The sequence below is a fragment of the Pan troglodytes genome, chromosome 9 (genome assembly GCF_028858775.2).
Source record: "Pan troglodytes isolate AG18354 chromosome 9, NHGRI_mPanTro3-v2.0_pri, whole genome shotgun sequence".
Classification (NCBI taxonomy): domain Eukaryota; kingdom Metazoa; phylum Chordata; class Mammalia; order Primates; family Hominidae; genus Pan; species Pan troglodytes.
Genome location: NC_072407.2, coordinates 73,552,820 through 73,571,621, shown reverse-complemented (window position 1 = coordinate 73,571,621; position 18,802 = coordinate 73,552,820). Strand labels below are relative to the sequence as shown.

Here is an 18,802-nt window from a genome sequence, read left to right as displayed (position 1 = left end):
CTGTCATTTAGATGTAATCCAAGGAATCTAATTTTCTTTTGTTGCCTATGCTTTTGGTGTCATATCCCAGAGAACATTGTCCAATCTGATGTCATGAAAGTAGAGCCAATGTTTTCTTTTAGGCGCATGATACTTTTAGTGCTTGGGGTGAGGTCTTTGATCCAGTTTGTGTTAATTTTTGCACCTGGTGTGACAGAGGGTCCACCTTCATTCTTCTGCATGTGGAAATCAAGTTTCTCCAGCACCATTTCTTGAAAAGGCTGCTTTTCCACCAATGAGCTTTCTTAGCACTCATGTGAAAAATCATTTGAACATATAGGTGAGAAGTTATTTCTGAGCTCCAAAAGAAACAAACAACAACAGACAACAGATAAAGGATACAGCATGGGCCGGGCGTGGTCGCTCACGCCTGTAATCCCAGCCCTCTGGGAGGCTGAGGCGGGCGGATCACCTGAGGTCAGGAGTTGAAGACCAGCCTGACCGACAGGGAGAAACCCCCGCCTCTACTAGAAATACAACATTAGCTGGGCGTGCTGGCGCATGCCTGTAATCCCAGCTACTCGGGAGGTGGAGGCAGGAGAATCGCTTGAACCCAGGAGGCAGAGGTTGCGGTGAGCCAAGATTGCTCCATGACACTCCAGCCTGGGCAACAAGAGCGAAACTCCGTCTCAAAACAAAAAACAAAAAACAAAAAACAAAAAACCAGCATGATTTCAAGAGCAGAAAGACAAGAGCTTAAAAACCAGCATAATGAGAAAGTTAGGAAGCTTCTTACCAAAGCATCTGGAAATATGCAAGCAATTCTTGTGAACTAAAATTTTCATACTGTACTATCAAACACTAGAACTCACTTATTCCATCTTTCTGTATTTTGGGACCCAATTATCCACTTGTCTTCATTCCCTATCCCACCCCTTTTCTTCCCAGCGTCTGCTAACCACCTTTATATTTCCACCTTCCTGAGATTCCTTTTGTGTGTAGGTGTGTGATGGAGTCTCTTTCTGTTGCCCAGGTTGGAGTACGCAGGCACAATCCGGGCTCAGTGCAAGCTCCGCCTCCCAAGTTCAAGGGCTTCTTGGGCCTCAGCCCTCTGAGTAGCTGAGACTACAGGCACGCGTCACCATGCCTGACTCTTTGTTTGTGTTTTCCGTAGAGACCAGGTTTCACCATGTTGGCCAGGCGGGTCTCGAACTCCTGGACTCAAGTGATCCGTGCGACTCGGCCTCCCAGAGTGCTGGGATTACAGGCCTGAGCCACCACACCTGGCCAAGGTTTCCTTTTTTCTTCCTACATAGAAGTGAGGACATGAAATATTTGTCATTCTGTGCCTGGCTTATTTCATTTAATATACAGACCTGCAATCTCATCCATTTTGTGTGCAGCGGAGAGGAGTTTCTTCCTTTTTAGGCTGAATAATACTTCACCGGGTGTGTATACCACAGTTTCTTCATTGAAACAAATTTCTGAAGAGCAAATATTTTAAAAATGTCTCGGAATGTGAAACTTCAGGGATACTGTGCCCATTTTGTTCTTTTCTATTTCCCATCTTATGTATATGCAAGTGTATAACAAAGCAGCAATCAATGTGTGTATAAATCTATAGCTTCGACAAATGTAAAATGTAAATGCTAAGTGGTGGCTGGGCACAGTCGCTCATGCCTGTAATCCCAGCACTTTGGGAGGCGGAAGCGGGCGGATCACCTGAGGTCGGGAGTTCAAGACCAGCCTGACCAAAATGGAGAAACACTGTCTCTATTAACAATACAAAAAAAAAAAAAAAAAAAAAGAAAGAAAGAAATTAGCCAGGCATGGTAGCGCATGCCTGTAATCCCAGCTACTTGGAAGCCTCAGACAGGAGAATTGCTTGAATACGGGAGGCAGAGGTTGCAATGAGCCGAGACCGTGCCATTGAACTTCAGCCTGGGCAACAAAAGTGAAACTCTGACTCAAAAATTAAAGAAAAGAAAGAAATAGAAAATGCGAAATGGTAAGAAAAAACAGCATAATAAACATTTGTATCGTGTTGATGGACAATGCGTTTGAAGATAATATTTGAAGAAATCATATTACAATTAATTTCTGTTCTTACTCATTGGAGCTTGATGCCCCTAAAAACTTCGTCATTGGAATCACCTCTGGTGCTTTAAAAGAAAAAAAAAAAAAATCCACATACTCACACAGGTGCAAGAAAATCAGAATCGCAGGTATTGAGACCCAGGCCTCATCATTTGTAACCTCCCCAGGTGATTTGATTCAAAGCCAAGATTGAGGAATGGCAACATGGATCTCTACACATAACCTGCCTAAATAGATTCTCTAGAAGCAGTTTATAAAGAAATTCCACATGAACTGTGGAAGAGGATATGAATTTGATGTACAATATGTCCTCACTTAACATCTTTGAAAGTCTCTTGGAAACTTCACCTTGAAGCAAAATTATGTATAGTGAAACCACTTATTTTTCTTCAACAGTATAACTACACAACTTTGAACAACCAATGGTGTTGGAGGACCTCCTGTACATTGTTTCCATAAAGTCAGTTTTCAGGGAATTCCAAAACGAAGTGAGGGCTTCGTGTATATAAAAAGATGGTTGTGATTCCACCTGGATGACAGGATTATTGCTCAGAAACTAAAGGAGGCCGCCTAGGTATAGAGGATTCAGTCATGAGGTTTCTGCTAAACAAAGGATCCCAGAATCCTCACCCATTCCAGTTAAAGGCATAACGAAGAAAGCAATATTCACAAAGGAAATGCGGAAAGGAATAAAAGCCATCAAGCCACAAAAAGAATGTGACTAAGGGGCAGGATTTGCAGATGTAGAGATTTAATGTGGTTGCCCTTTCTCACCCACACAAGAAAAAGGATGGAACAGATCATGAGATTCGACTGTTCTGCTGAGCAGCCTCCGCAGGGCACTTTGTATGTCCCTGTTTCTCAGGCTGTAGATGAAAAGGTTCTGCACGGGGGTGAAAACAGCATACATCGGTGACGCCACCACACCATTCCTGGGGGGTGGTGACACAGCTGAAGTCAGGTACATGCCAATGCCTGTTCCATAAAATCAGCAAACAACTGCTAGGTGAGAGCCACAGGTGGAGAAGGCTTTATACTTCCTATCCGACGATGAAATCTGAGAATGGAGGGGACAATTTTATAGCAAGACAAAAGGATCCCTGAAATGGGAAGAAAACCAAACATAGTAATATCGAAATATATGAATATGCTATTGATGGCGCTGTCAGAACAGGCAAGTTTGAGAAGTTGAGACGGGTCACAGACAAAATTAGAGATTTCCACATTCTTGATGATGGTGAATTATAACACAATCCAACTGTGCAGCTGGGAATCCAACAAGCTAAGGAAAAAGGACACCAAAACGAAGAAGACACAGAGGTGAGGATTCACGATGACTGGGTAGTGCAGAGGGCGGCAGATGGCTACAAAGTAGTCATAGGCCATCACAGTCAGGAGCATGCCTTCTATACATGCAAAAAGGACCAAGAAAGACATCTGCGTCAGACAGCCCGCATGAGAAATGACTCTGTTATGCGACTGCATGTCCACAATCATCTTGGGAACCGTGGCCGAGGTGAAACCGATGTCAGCCCAGCACAGGTTGGAGAGGAGGAAGTACATGGGGGTGTGGAGGGGGGAGTCAGAGCGGACAGCCAGGATGCTGAGCAGGTTCCTCAGCACCGTGACCAGATACATGGACAGGGACTGGGACAGCAAAGCGAGGGTCCTCGCTTTGTTCTGGATCTTCTGAGAGTCCCAGGAGGAGGAATTCTCAGACAGCTGTGAGATTCCGTGGCTCTGCGTGTCTTGGACACCTTGAGAAGGAAAGAGGATTGGAAAAATAAAAGATAAAAACCAGCCCTTAATGCTGGATGCAAGCAATTCACAAGGAACATCTTGACACTTGCGGACCATACACCGCCAGCAATGTTTCTCAGTTGTGACAATTCCAAAAATCTCAGGATTATTACGTGATTTACTTTTTTGCTATACAAGGCTATCTGTGCATACTACTTTAGAGAAAATCCACTGAAGAATATTAGAAGACCGAAACGTCATATATAACAAATCTGTGATCTCAGTAAAATACGGCCTACTCTTTTCAGAAAAAATACAATGCAATGACTGTGTCTTTCTCTCTTTAAGAAAAACATCTCAGTCTAACTGAAAGGAATTAAGAAGCTGTGAAATACACTCTACTTTTTTCTGACACCGTGCTACAACTTCCATTGATGTAGAATATGTAAAAGGATGACACAAGAGCTAGGACCCCATTATCTGAAAATGATACCGAACCTTATAGTTCTCAATCGGAAGAGCTTTTTCCATGCCTGTTACTTTTCATATTTATTATCATCCTTCAGTTTTCTGACATCATTTCTTCATAAAAGTACATGCACACTCAAAGATGGGAGCTGTGTTTCCAAATGAATTGAATCTATAACTCTTGGCCCAGCACCATGGCTCACACTTGTAATCCCAGCACTTTGGGCGGCCGAGGCTGATGGATCACCTGAGGTCAGGAGTTCCAGACCAGCCTGGCCAACGTGGTGAAACCCCGTCTCCAGTGAAAATAAAAAAAAAAAAAATTAGCCAGGCGTGGTGGCTGGTAACCCTAGCTACTCAGGAGGCTGAAGCAGGAAAATCCCTCAGAACCTGGAAGGCAGAGATTGGACACCCTGTGATAGGATTTTTGATATCCTAGGGAGATATTGCTCCTGAAAGTAGAGTGGGCGTACACCCTGTGATATTATTTGTAATATCCTAGAAAGATATTGCTCCTAATATCACGGTGGCTGTACACCCTGTGATCTTAATTGTAATATCCTACAGAGATATTACTCCTAATAATACAGTGGGTGTACACCCTCTGATATTATTCATAATATATTACAGAGATACGACTCCTGATATCACAGTGAGTGTACACCATGTTTGTACACCCTGTGATCTTATTTGTAACAACTTAGAAAAATATTACAGCTAATATCAAAGTGGGTGTACACCTGCGATGTTATTTGTTATCTACTAGGTAGATATTACTCTTAATAACACAGTGAGTGTACACCATGTGTGTACAGACTGTGAAATTATTCGTAATACCCTAGGAAGGTATTACTCCTCATATCACAGTGGGTGTACACCATGAGTGATATTTTTTTCTAATATCCAGTGGGGGAGAGGATGATATTGCTTCCAATATCACAGAAGGTGTACACCCCCCTGTGATATTGTTCCTATTATCCAGGGAAGGAGAAGATGACATTATTCACAATATCACTGGGGGTGTACCACCTCCCACCTGGATATTGTTCTTAATATCCGGAGTTGGAGAGAATGATGTTACTCCCAATATCACAGGGGCTGTACACCACCCCTGTTTGTAAACACCCCCTGTGATATTGTTCCAAATGGCCTGTGAAAGAGTAAACATGACTCCCATTATCGCGGGGGGTGTTCAGCCCTGATGATATTGTTTTCTAACATCCAGGGAAGGAGAATATGCTATTCCTCCCAATATCGCAGGGGTTGTACACCCTTTTGTGTTTTTGTGCACAATATCCAGGAAAATAGAGGATGATATTACTCCCAATGTCAAAGTAATTGTACAGCACCCCTGTGATATTCTTCCTAATATCCCGAAAGGAAAAGAATGATATTACTCCCAACAGCGTAGGAAACGTATACCCGCGCTGTGGTATCTTTCCCAGTATCCAGGTGGGGAGAGGATGATATGACTCCCAATATCGCAGGGGGGGTACACAACCCTGTGATATTGTTCCTAATATCCAGAGCGGAAGAGGATGATATGGCTCTCAATATCGCAGAGGGTGTGCACCCCTCCTGTAATATTGTTCTGAATACCCTGGGAGGGAGAGAATAAGGTTACGTTAAATATCGCAGGGAATGTACACAATCCACCTCTGATACCCTTCCTAATATCCAGGGGAACAGAGGAAAATTTCACTCCCAATATCACAGAGGCAGTACACCCCACCTGTGATGTTGTTCCCAATATGCAAGCGGGGACAAGATGATACTACTCTCAATATCGCAGGGCTGTTCACATCGCTAGTGACATTTTTTCCTAATATCTAGGGGAGAGACAATGCTATGACAGCAAAGGTCGCAGGGTCTGTGCATCCCTTCCTGATATTGCTCCTAATATCCAGGGGGAAAGAGGATGATATCAAATATGAAAGGGGGTGTACATCCCCCACCCCTACGATGTTGTTCTTAATAATCGTGAGGGGAGTCAATGATATTACTCCAAATATCGCAGGGGTTGTTCACAACCCCCTGTGATATTGTTTCTGATATCCAGGGGGGGAGAAAATCATATTACTTTCAATATTGCAGGTGGTGTATACCCCACCTGATATATGGCATCGAATATCCAAACAGGGAGAGGATGGTATTCATACCAATATTGAAGTGTGTGTACACGCCCCTTGTGATATGGTTTTTAATATCCAGTGGGCGGGAGGATGATATTAGTCCCAACATCCCAGAGGGTGTACACTACCCCTGTGATATTGTCCCTAACTTCCAGAGGGAAGAGGATGATATCACTCCCAAAATCTCAGAAGTTGTACATCCCCCGTGATATTGTTCGTCATATCCAGGGAGGTGCAGGATGACATTCCATTGAATTTCGTGACAGGCATACACGCACAGTGTGATATTGTTCCTAATATCCAGGAAGGGAGAGGATGATATTACTCCCAATAAAGCAGTGGGTGTACATCACCCCTTTGTTATTGTCTCTAATATCCGGAGCCGGGGGAGGGGGGCAGAGGATAACATTCCCTCAAATTTAGCAGGTGGTTTGACGCCCCTTATGGTGTTGTTTTACATATCCAGCGGGGAAGATAATAGTACTATTTTTGATAGTCCGATTCATCCGCTCCACCTTTCCGGAACGCTGAGGCTGGGAGGCGGCATGCAGTTTCCGTGTGATCCCCAATACCTTTGCCGTCTTCTGTACCAAGGCAGCCAAAAACGCAGGCCCGTAGTCTGAGCCGATCCATAAGGGCGGTCAAAATCTAGGAATCAGATCTCGAAGAAGCACAGGGGTTACTTCACGAGTTTTCTCAGTTAGTGTTGGATAAGCCTCCACCCACCTAGAGTAGGTACACACAACAACTAGTAAATACTTGTTACCTCCACACTTTGGCATCTCTGTGAAGTCCACCTGGAGACCTTCAGAGAGGGCTGCTCCATAAGCTCATATGCCGTGCGGAACGGCTGGATGTTGCCTCGCATCATGCTGTCGGCAGGTAACACACCGCTGCCTCACAGTTTTGGCAAGGGCTGACAAAGGCGAGATGTAGAAATACCGGCCTAACAACTTTTCCAGTGACTCCTGACCTCGATGGGTGGTTTCTTGCACAGCCAGTACAACTGCAGCTCCTAGCAGCTGTGGCGCAGCTACTCTCCCATCTGGTAACCGAATCCATCCTTCCTCCATCACTTGTCCTTCCCTCTACCTGGACAAAGTCCTTTTCTTCTTTAGAAGAAGTAGGTCCAAGATCAGGTGCTTGAGGGAGCACTGATACCCAGAAGGGGGCAGATGCTGCTTTTCGAGCATCTGAGTCAGCGCGGGAATTCCCCAAACCCAGCAAGGTGGAAGCTCGCTGGTGTCCCCTGCAATGCATAACTGCCACCTTGTGGGGTTTCCATACTGCTTCTAATCATTGCAAGATTTCCTGTTGATATTTTCTGTCTTTTTCCCTAGAGTTCAATAGGCCCTTTTCTTTCTATCACGCTCCATGCACTTGAAGGGTTGAAAAGACATACCGAGAATCAGTGTAAATGTTGACAGTCTGACCCTCACTGAGTTCTAAGACCCGAATGAAAGCAATGAGTTCAGCTTTCTGGGCAGAAGTGCCCTGGGGCAACGATCTGGCTTCAACAACAGTGTCCAGGGTTATCACTGCATACCCTGCACCTCTCTCTCCTTGGGGGTTGAAGAAGCTGCTCCCATCCACGTATAGTTCCCAGTCTACTGATGCCCAAGTCTGGCCCCAGAGGTCAGGTCTGCTAGAGTCAATTGTGTCCAACACTTCTACACAACCAGGCTCGACAGGGCTCTCTGATAGCGGGAGCAAGGTGGCGGGGTGTAGGCTGTTACAAACTTCAGTGGTTATATGGGGGATTTTCACAGAGCAAAGTTTGGTACTTGGTGAGTCTGGCATTCGTTAGCCAATGATGTCCTTTAGTATTCATTAAAGTCACCACAGCATGGGAGGCCTTTATGTTCAGGTTTTGCCCAAGAGTCAGCTTATTTGCTTCTTGTACTGGCAGGGCAGTTGCTGCCAAGGCCCTCCAACAGGGGGACCATCCTTTAGAAACCCCGTCTAGTTGTTTAGAGAGGTAGGACCCCGGCCTAGGCCTGGGCCCCACAGTTTGGGTTCAAAGTCCAGCTGCCATCTTTTCTCTCTCTGATCATACAATGGAAAAGGCTTTGTCAGATCAGGTAGCCCCAGGGCTGGCGCTGCCAGAAGTTTTTCCTTTAACTCATGAAAGACTTGCTGTTGTTGGGATCCGCATTCCAAAGGTTCCCGGTCCCCACCCCTTTGGTGACCTCATACAAAGGCTTGGCTAATACTGCAAAGTTTGGGATCCACAGTCTACAAAACCCCACAGCTCCTAAGAATTCTCTCACATGCCTTCTGCTCTTAGGCTCTGCTAGATTGCAAATGACCTGCTTTCTTTCTGATCCCGGGCTGCGTTCCAACCCCTTTCGGATAGTCAATCCCAAGAAACTTACCTGCTGTCGGCAGATCTGAGCTTTCTTCTTGGACAACTGATGCCCACAGTCCTCCAGGTGCCGGTGTAGGACATCTGTTCCCTTGGCACACCCGACTGCCATGGGGTGTCCCAGCAGAAGGTCATCAACCTACTGGAGCAACACGCAGCCTAGGTCTCTGCTGGGAAACTTCTGGAGGTCGCGAGCCCACGCCTCCCCGAAGATGGTGGGGGAGTTCTTGAAACCTTGGGGAAGCCCGGTCCAAGTGTACTGAGTAGTGACACCTGACTCCGGATCTGCCCACTGAAAGGCAAACAGCTTCTGCCTCTCAGGGGCTAATCTGATAGGAAAGAAAGCGTCTTTCAGGTCCAAGCAGGTGAACCAGCTGTCCTCAGCTGGCAGCAACCCCAACAATATGGACGGGTTAGGTACTGTTGGATGTAAAGTCAGTGTAGCTTGATGAAGCAAGCGCAAATCCTGTACCGGCCAGTAGTTCTTGGTCCGTGGCTTGGGAACAGGCAGGAGGGGAGTGTTCCATGGAGACTGACAAGGAACAATAATTCCAAAAGTTCTTAGGTGCCTGAGACGGACCTGGATACCTTGAAGGGCTTCTCTGGGGACCAGGTCCTGTTTTTGCCTCACCGGCTGGGCCCCAGTCTTAACTGGCCAATCCCGGAGGGTTGTCTTCTACCCGTACTCTTGGCCACCGCTTAGCCAGAGCTGGTCTGCTCTCTTGGCCCGGCTCAGTTCAGAAAAGTCTCCATTCCTCCTCTCAGGGGACCATAAGGGTCATAATGACTCCCATTCCGGGTAACTTTAGCAGTAAAGAGCTGTGCTCTGTCAAAGAGACAGTGGCTCTCAGCTTGCTGAGCAAATCCCTTCCCAAAAAGGTCAAGGGACAGTCAGGCATGTACCAAAACTGATGAATGACTTTATGTCTTCCTACAGTACAAGTCCGAGGCAAGCAGAAAGCTAGCTTTGCTGAAACCCCCGTGGCTCCGATGACATCGATAGTCTTTTTGGATAAGGGGGCGACCGGGGCAGTTACTAGTGAATGTTCAGCACCGCTATCTACAAGAAAGTCAATGTCTCCACCCCCGACTGTCATTCTGACCAGAGGCTCTTTGGGGAGGCTTGAGCCTGGTCTCCCTCTGTCCAATAACCCTTCTGCCAGGTTTAGCAGGGCCCCTTCCTCCTTGTCCGGGGCCTCCTGCTCTGAGTCACGTTGTTTTCTTTTGAGCTGAGGGCATTTGTTCTTCCACTGTCCTATTTCTTTACAATAAGCACACTGGTTACGCTGCAAACTCTGACAGCCAAGCTGAGTTTCTTTCCCAGGGCCCCCCTTCCCTTGCCTCTTTGGGGGGGCCCCTCTGATTGCTGCAGCTGACAAACAGGTCGTCGTGTCGCCAGGCCTGACTTCCATTCTCTTTGCCGTTTTCCTTAGGGCTTACTGCATCCCTGTTTACAAACACCTGACTAGCTATTTCTAGTAATTGTGGTGGATTCATCCCTGCAAGCCCAACCTGTTTCTGCAGTTTTCTTCTCATGTCTTCTGCGCTTTGACAGACTAAAGCCATGTGAATCATGCGCTGATTTTCAGGGCTATCGGGATCAAAGGGAGTATACATACGATAGGCCTCCCACAATTCTCTCTCATACAATTGTGCTGGACTTTCTTCTTTTCCCTGAATGACCTCAGAGAGCTTGTTAACGTTTGTGGCTTCCTGAGCTCCCCTCATTAATCCTTCCAAGAGAGCTTCCCTGTCTCGGTTTAGCCTTTGCATCTCCTCTCTTTCATGTGGGTCCAACTGGGGGTCGGTTCCTGGCAACTGGGTCCTTCCATACTCTTGGAGGTTTTGATAATCAGCTGGTGCATGTTCTGCTTGGAGGACTCTCCACCTTTCTTCGCTGTTAAAGAGGAACATGAGCAACTGGTGCCAATCAGCCCAGGTGGGGTCATGGGTCTGGATAACAGCTTGGAGCAAATCAATTAGGGCTTGTGGCTTTTCGCTATAGGGCGGTGTATTGTTTTTCCAGTTGAGAAGATCGATGCAGGTGAAGGACTGGTAGCCAAAACCACGCCTCTCCAGCGCGTGACCATCCTCATCTATCCCAGTATACTGCTGCTCTCTCAGGGGCATTTGTGTCCCCATTTTGGGTCATAAACAAGCTGCCGAGGGAGGGGTGGAATGGCACAATGACTTACCGCAATTAATAATCTCAATTGTTAATGGACACTAATAATTATCAATATTAATAACCCATAATATAATTTTTAAAATCAATACCGATAATGATAATTAATATTAAAGTTATACTAATGATAACAATACATGATTAATATTGATTAATGATGCCTGATATTAATAACTGATATTGATCTTATTCATTAGAAAACAGTAATATTGGCTCCTAATAATTAATATTAACATTAATAATCTGAAAACTTTTTATTAGAAATTATTTCTTAATATTAGTATTAATATTGGTCATTCATATTCATGTTAATAATAAATGAGGAATAATTCATACTAATATTATGCCCTAATACCTCAGTGGGTGTACACCCACCTGTGATATTGCTCCTAATGTCTAGGGAGGGAGAGAGCATGATATTACGTTCAATATCGCAGTAGGTGTACACCCAGCCGGTGATATTGATCCGGATATAATCTCCAGGGGGTGGAGTATGACGTTACTCCCAATATAGCACTGGGTGTGCATCCACCCGGTGATTTTGCTCCTAATATTCACGGAAGAAGAGAATGCTATTACTCCCAACATCGCAGGAAGTGTACACCCCCGTGTGAGATGGTCCTCAAAAATATTCCAAATCGGAGGAGGTGATATGACTACATATATGGTAGAAAGTGGACGCCACCAAGGATATCGTTCCCATGATCCTGGAGGGAAGAGGATAATATTACTTTCAATATCACAGAAGGTGGACAAGCCCCCAATGATATTGTTTCTAATTGCAACATGGGAGAGGAGGACATGACACCTGATATCCCAGGGAGTAGGAACACCCCTGTGATACTGTTCCTAATATTCAGGGAGGAAGAGGATGATATGACTCCCAATACAGACGGGTGTACAACCTCTGTACACAAAGGGTGTACACCGGTGTGTGAAATGGTTCATAATCTCCAGAGGGGGAGATGATATTACTCACAATATGATAAACAGGCTGTGAGTCCAACGCCGATCCTAAAAATCAGGGGGGCAAGAGGGGCTGACTCTTACTCCCCACATCGCGGGGTGCGCCTCGCCCCCCTGCGATGGGGGTCCTAAGAGCCAGGGGGGCAAGAGGGGCTGGCTCTTACTGCCTGCATGGCGGGGGGCGCCTTGCCCCCCTGCGATGGGGGTCCTAAGAGCCAGGGGGTCAAGAGGGGCTGGCTCTTACTGCCCGCATGGCGGGGGGCGCCTCGCCCCCTGCGATTGGGGTCCTAAGAGCCAGGGGGGCAAGAGGGGCTGACTCTTACTCCCCGCATGGCGGGGGGCGCCTAGCCCCCCTGCGATGGGGGTCCTAAGAGCCAGGGAGGCAAGAGGGGCTGGCTCTTACTCCCCGCATCGCGGGGGGCGCCTCGCCCCCCTGCGATGGGGGTCCTAAGAGCCAGGGGGGCAAGAGGCCTGCCCTCAAGTCCTTATAGTATACTAATCCATTACAAGCACTTCCCTTTAGGACCCACCTCACAACACTCTTGCATTGGGGATGATGTTTCCAACACATGAATGTTGGGGGACACATGCAGACCATGGCAGAGAGAAATCTCTCTTTCCCACCTGGAGTAAAATTGAGCAGGGAACAAAAGTGGGCAACTGGAAGAAGCAGCCTAAGAGGAGTGAACACTGTAAATGGGGAAGAGAGAAAACAACAGCAGAGAGATTTGTGGGATTTTCAGAAATGCTTGAGTAGAGGAAGAGATTCCCTGCAAACACCAAAATGAGATTATATTATTGTTATTTGGACTGTAAAGGAAAAAAAAATTGGCCGAGCATGGTGGCTTATGCCTGTAATCCCAACACTTTGGAAGACCAAGGCAGGAAGATCACTGCAGACAAGGAGTTTGAGACCAGCCAGGGCAACTTGGCAAGACCCCATCTCTACAAAAAATTTAAAAATTAGCTGGGTATGATGACACACATCTATAGTCCCAGCTACTCAGGAGGCTAAGGTAGGAGAATTCTTTAAGCCCAGGAGTTAGAGGCTGCAGTGAGCTATGATCATGCCACTGCACTCCAGGCTGGGTGTCAGAGCAAGACCTTGTCTCAAAAAAAGAAAAAAAAAAAAAAAGGATCTCCAGTGATACAATTTGGATGTCCCCTCCAACTCTTACATTGGTGGGGTGGGATAGGAGATGTTTGGATTATGGGGGCAGATCCCTCATGAATGGCTTAGCACCATACCCTTGGTGATGAGTGCGTTCACTCAGATCTGGTTGTTCACAAGTGTGTGGCCCCTCCTCACCCCTTGCTCCCATTCTCACCATGTGGCGTGCCTGCTCCTGCTTCACCTTCCACCATGAGGAAAAGCTCCCTGAGGGCTTGCCCAGAAGCCGAGCGGAGATGGGTGCAATGCTTGTGCAGCCTGCAGAACCATGGCCATTCTAACCTCTTTCCTTTATAAATTACCCAGCCTCAAGTATTTCTTTACACAATGCAAAGAATGGTCTAACACACCCAGAAAACTGAGACTGGCATGAGTAAAATATTACTTAATATAATATGCATGAATATTTATATTAATATTATGCTTGCAGAAATCTACCAAATCCATCTCCAGGATACATGATAATAAAGAATTTGTTTTCTTCTTTACTTGTGTTTCCTATAAAGACCATGGATGAATTTTGAAATCTAAAAACATAAAATTAATATTATCTGGAGGGATAGACAGGGAAGATGAGAGCATGTGGGCAGAGGCTGTTGCCCATTGGTCACATGTGGTCAGCAGAGAGCGGGTGACCAGCACCCTGGAACTTTGCGGGAAGCACCAGACCAGCCTGGAGCTGAGGTTTTAATTGTAGGGGCCAAAACAAATGGGGAAGAAGACAAATTTAGAAAACAAAGAAAGCAGATGCTCAACTGAGCCAGGAGGAAGTCACTAGCAAAGAGGAAAAAAATAGAGCTCTGGAAAAATAGTGTAAACAGTCACAAGGAAAGGACCCTGCGTCCTCCCTGACCTCTGGACAGGTATATAAAGAGCCCAGGCTCAGGGGGCTCCACACCTGCACCTCCCTCTCACCTGCTCCTCTACCTGCTCTACTCTCAATCCGCCAGAATCATGGGCTGCTGTGGCTGTTCCGGAGGCTGTGGCTCTGGCTGTGGGGGCTGTGGCTCCAGCAGTGGGGGCTGTGGCTCTGGCTGTGGGGGCTGTGGCTCCAGCTGCTGTGTGCCCATTTGCTGCTGCAAGCCTGTGTGCTGCTGTGTGCCAGCCTGTTCCTGCTCCAGCTGTGGCTCCTGTGGGGGCTCCAAAGGGGGCTGTGGCTCTTGTGGGAGCTCCAAGGGTGGGTGTGGTTCTTGTGGCTGCTCCCAGTCCAACTGCTGTAAGCCCTGCTGCTCCTCCTCAGGCTGTGGGTCATTCTGCTGCCAGTCCAGCTGCTCCAAACCCTGCTGCTGCCAATCCAGCTGCTGCCAGTCCAGCTGCTGCCAGCCCTGCTGCTGCCAATCCAGCTGCTGCCAGTCTAGCTGCTGCAAGCCCTGCTGCTGCCAGTCCAGCTGCTGTGTCCCCGTGTGCTGCCAGTGTAAGATCTGAGGCTCTGGACCCAGACCTTCAGGTTTCTCCTCTTTGGTGAAAGCATTTCTTATGGTTTCTCTGAATCAGTTCATCCCACACATCATCCTGAGGCACCTGCACCTGCTCTAGCTTATCATCCATGCATGCACCTCTTTCCATGGCTTGGCTCTCCTCTAGGCCCTGCCTTCAGCTTCCTCACTCCGGAAACATGTGTTTCCTTGATGCAGGAGGTGTTCTTCCCTGGACGCCATGGTGTTCCCTGCACTTGGGTGTGGACCATCTTCTTCTTCTCCCTGGGCTGACTGAGATGCTAGGTCTGACCCCACAAGGCCAGGCCGACATTCCTGAGTGATCACTAAGAACCAGTTTCTCAACCACCACTGGGATTCTGGGTCCTCCTGGGCTGCTGCCTGTTCTCCTGTGACCCACCTGTGAGCAAGAAGGTCTCCTTCCTTCCTGTTGTCTCCATCTATTTTAAAAAAAAATGAATGAATTTCCTTGCAATAAAGCCTCTCATGTCTGTAAACCAACTGTACACTTGGTGCAATTCTGTCTAACCCCTTTCCTGTGTGGTGACTGATTCTGTGTTCTAATCTGTCAGCTAAGCTGGGAAATGCCTGCCAGCAGGCTTGGTGCATTCAAAAAGAACCACGAAGTTCACTTCTGCCTTCCACGCGGCCTCAAATATCTTCACTCTCTCTGCTTGCAGAAGAAGAGGGCTCAGCCTGGGGAGGATTTGGTATTCAATGCCCACCCTAGAGGCGCAGAGGGGCAGGCGGGCCCTGAGTCCTGATGACCAGCCAAGCAGGGCTTTGCACAAGACCCATGGCTTCCAGCTTCCCACTCTCCTCTGGGGCCTTGGAAGGACCCAGGCAGGGCAAGGTCGGAGGAGGGAGGAGTGAAGCACCGCTGAGCTCCAGCGCACTCTGATTCAAACACTCAATTAGCCTTTTACAATTATGAGGTCAACGGCTTTCCATAACTAAAGGTAACCAGGAAGTTACAGAATGGCCCAAGGTGTCCTCGGAGCTCAGTCTCCTGGCAGGAAAGGAGAGTTCCTGGGAAGTGACACATTTGGGGACCCTGAGCCAAGTCCATCCGTTTCATGGTGATGCGCCACCACGCTGAGCCTGTTCTCTGACCAGTGTCACAGGCAAGGCTTTAGAAATCACGCACTCGGGAGGAGGGGTCAAGAGTGATCTGAGGACGATTTCCAGCCAAGCGAACCTGGAGGGAAAAGGTGGAGGGAAGACAACACACAGGGAGTGCTGGTGAGAAATGAGCTCCCACAGAACACCCACAGATCTAAGCCACTGCTGATAATGCCGGGGAAGAGCAGAGTGGGAATTTCCAAGATAAATTTCTGAGATAAAAGAGATGCAATGTAAGGAAAAATGAAATAATCTAGAAATAAAGGCTTAGATTATTTCAACCACATTTAGGAGAGGGAATAAAAGTGTGTCAAAGGTGCATCTTGCTAGGGGACATGGCTATTGAGAGTTTCACAACGCTAAAAGGAAATGCTGCTTAAGACAGTTCACTCAAAAATCCAAACTGGGAAACTCCAGAAGGTGGCAGCAGACATGAACACAGAGTTCATTACATCTGAGCCCTGTACATTCCCACAACCCACAGGACACCGAGCAACTAGGTAACAAAACCAAAAATGCATGCTGGAGATTTATAACAAAACCAGGTAAGCCAGGCATGGTGGTGCAAACCTGCAGCCCCAGCTACTCAGGAGGCTGAGGCAAGAGGATGGCTTGAGCCTGGGAGTTTGAGGCTGCAGTGACTTTTGATCATGCCTCTGAACTCCTGGGCAACATAACATGAGACTTTGTCTCAATAAACCAAAAAAAAAAAACAAAAAACAAAAAACAAACAACAACAAAACAAAAACAAAAAAACACCAAACAAAAAATGAACAACAAGTGAGCCTCAAAACACAAGCCTGTCAGGACAAGTTTCCAAGAGCCACAGTTCCCCAGAGTATCAGTGTCTGTGTAGGAGAAAGCAAAGAAACATCTAACAGAGCTGAAAACAGGGGAACCTCAAAAGAGCCAACAGGTGTGTGCCGGAAAACACAGCGTGAATTTTGAATTCGGCTCCTGAAATGGGGAAGGTTTTCCTCCCTCTAGTGGTGAGTGGGTGCAAGGGCCCTTGGTAAGTCCCTACAGGCAATGGAAGAAAGCTGGGAAGCCTGCCATGAAACAGATCACAGTGGTAGCGTACTGTTTCCAAAGGAGCTAATGAAAAATGAAAGGAAATGATACCAGACATAAAAGAGGCTGCATGTGGTGGCTCATGTCTGTCATCCCTGCAATTTGGGAGGCCAAGGCAGGAGGATCACTTGAGACCAGGAGATCAAATCCAGCCTGGACAATAAAGAGAGATCTTATCTTTAACTTAAAAAAATTTATTTTAAGTACCTGGGCATGGGGACACCCACCTGTAGTCTTGTTTATTCAGGCAGATTGCTTGAGACCACGGGATGGGGATTGCAGTGACCTGTGACTGCGCCACTGCACTTCATACTGGGCAACATTCTCAGTGCAGTTGCTGCAAACTCTGCTGCTGCTCCTCAGGCTGTGGATCAACCTGCTCCCAGTCCAGCTGCTGCAAGCCCTGCTGCTCCCAGTCCAGCTGCTGCAGGTCCTGCTGCTCCCAGTCCAGCTGCTGTGTCCCTATTTGCTGTCAGTACAAGATCTGATCTTTAACACACAGTCATAGTGGCTCTCATCCACATGCTCCAGACAGAGACCAATGTATCAGCACAAAGCCGTGAATCACAGCCCTGGGCTGACTGTTTTCTAGAATGCTGGAGCAGCAGTATTTGGAACAGGAAGAGCCTTCACAGGCCCTGTGTGGGGCACAGCCCCTCACCACCCTCGTCTCACCATGCGCGGCTGTCATGGTGCATGAGACGGCTCCTCTTCCTCTCCTGCACCATCTCTCTCTACCCTGATGTTCTAAACCCTCTCTTCCCAGGCACAGTCCCAAGGAAAGCTCCTGGTGCCATTTGTCTTTTGGGGTCTGCAAATTCTGAGCCTTGACTTTGTGATTTCTTTGAAAAAGCGATCGCTTCCCCTCACAAGTCCTGTTTTCAGTGTGGCCCTTTTCCTGCTGTTCCTTTTGAATGAGCCTTTCAACCTCCCTCCTGGCCCTAAAGCACCCCCTTTCTTTGCACTTCCTGATCACATCAGGCTGTTGGGTGATCCACTCCTTCATGCGGCACAGTTTGCTAAGCACCACTGCATGCACCAGGAGCGTGAGAAGAACGCAGCGTGGCGCCTGGCCTTGGGGTGCTTGGACAGGAGCTGGGGAGCCCCTACGATAGGGTGGAGGGGTAACTGAGGTCGTCCACAGCCAGGTGGTGAGAAGGCCGAGTGGGGCAGATGTGAGTAGGTCTGAGATGCAGCCATGACAGGGAAGAGACCAGCCAACTCTAAAAATAGCTTTGGGAGTAGAATTTTGGGCACGGTGACTGCTTGGATGGACGAAGGGCTGGGAGAGGCGTAGAGAGAAAGGAGGAGGGAAGGGGGGCTCCCTTGTTCCTGAGCCAGTGCAGAGTCCTCCAGGACCCACTTCTTTCTGTGTCCTGCCCACCCTGTGACCTGGCCAGCTGCATGTTTTCCCAGCAGGCTTGAAGCCAAGCTGTGCTGTGAACATTCCCAGGCCCTGAACACTGAGAAAGGTGTTCACGTTGATGCCCAAAACAGTGAAATCTCAAACACGTGGCTAAACATGCAGAAGCTATCTCAGACCCTCAGGCTAACCCCTCACAGCCCCATGTGAGCTCCATGGCCTGGGCCCTCGCTGCAGACACGCTTGGGTGTCCCCCTTCTCTCAGTTGTGGCTGTGGCTTGGACCTACCTACATCTGCCCCCTCTGGCGTTGTGGCCTTGGCTGGCATCCTCTGAAAAAGATGAAGGGAGGGAAAGGGACACAGCCCTCCTGACCTCCCCTGACAAATGCTCTTGACTGACCCCCTCTCTGGAGGGGCTGGAGCTGCCCCTGCAGTGACTCCCCTGCCACAGCTTTTGGGGTGACTCCAGCAGGAGGACTGGCCAGACAGAACAGTAGGGGAATTCAAAAGAGACCCACCTTATTGGTCACATAATTTTGCATAAATCCCACAGGATAATATTAGCATTGGTTTAAGTGGTTCACTGATTGTTTTAAAGGGATTTGTATTTTGAAGTCTTAATAAAACAAGCAGAGAAAATCCACGCTACCCCTTGATTCTGCCAAAAAACCACCTGCTTCTTGGGAGAGGCCAGACCCCATTCAGA

At 47.7% G+C, this 18,802-nt stretch overlaps 1 protein-coding gene and 1 pseudogene across 2 annotated transcripts; one reads left to right on the top strand and one right to left on the bottom strand.

Moving 5' to 3' along the window:
• Positions 1–2,513: 2,513 nt before the first annotated feature.
• LOC129141137 (putative gustatory receptor clone PTE01) lies at positions 2,514–7,464 on the bottom strand (annotated as a pseudogene).
• Positions 7,465–14,019: 6,555 nt separating this feature from the next.
• On the top strand, positions 14,020–17,220 carry LOC129135291 (keratin-associated protein 5-11). Of its 2 annotated transcripts, XM_063783571.1 has the most exons (2): positions 14,058–14,498; positions 17,119–17,220. In XM_063783571.1, exons 1-2 carry the CDS (start codon positions 14,058–14,060, stop codon positions 17,218–17,220), a joined length of 543 nt encoding a protein of 180 aa, XP_063639641.1. The 2 variants fall into 2 exon arrangements, with proteins under 2 accessions (XP_001159641.4, XP_063639641.1); XM_001159641.4 differs by lacking the exon at positions 17,119–17,220 and having other exon boundaries at positions 14,020–15,040.
• The last annotated feature ends 1,582 nt before the right edge of the window (positions 17,221–18,802 follow it).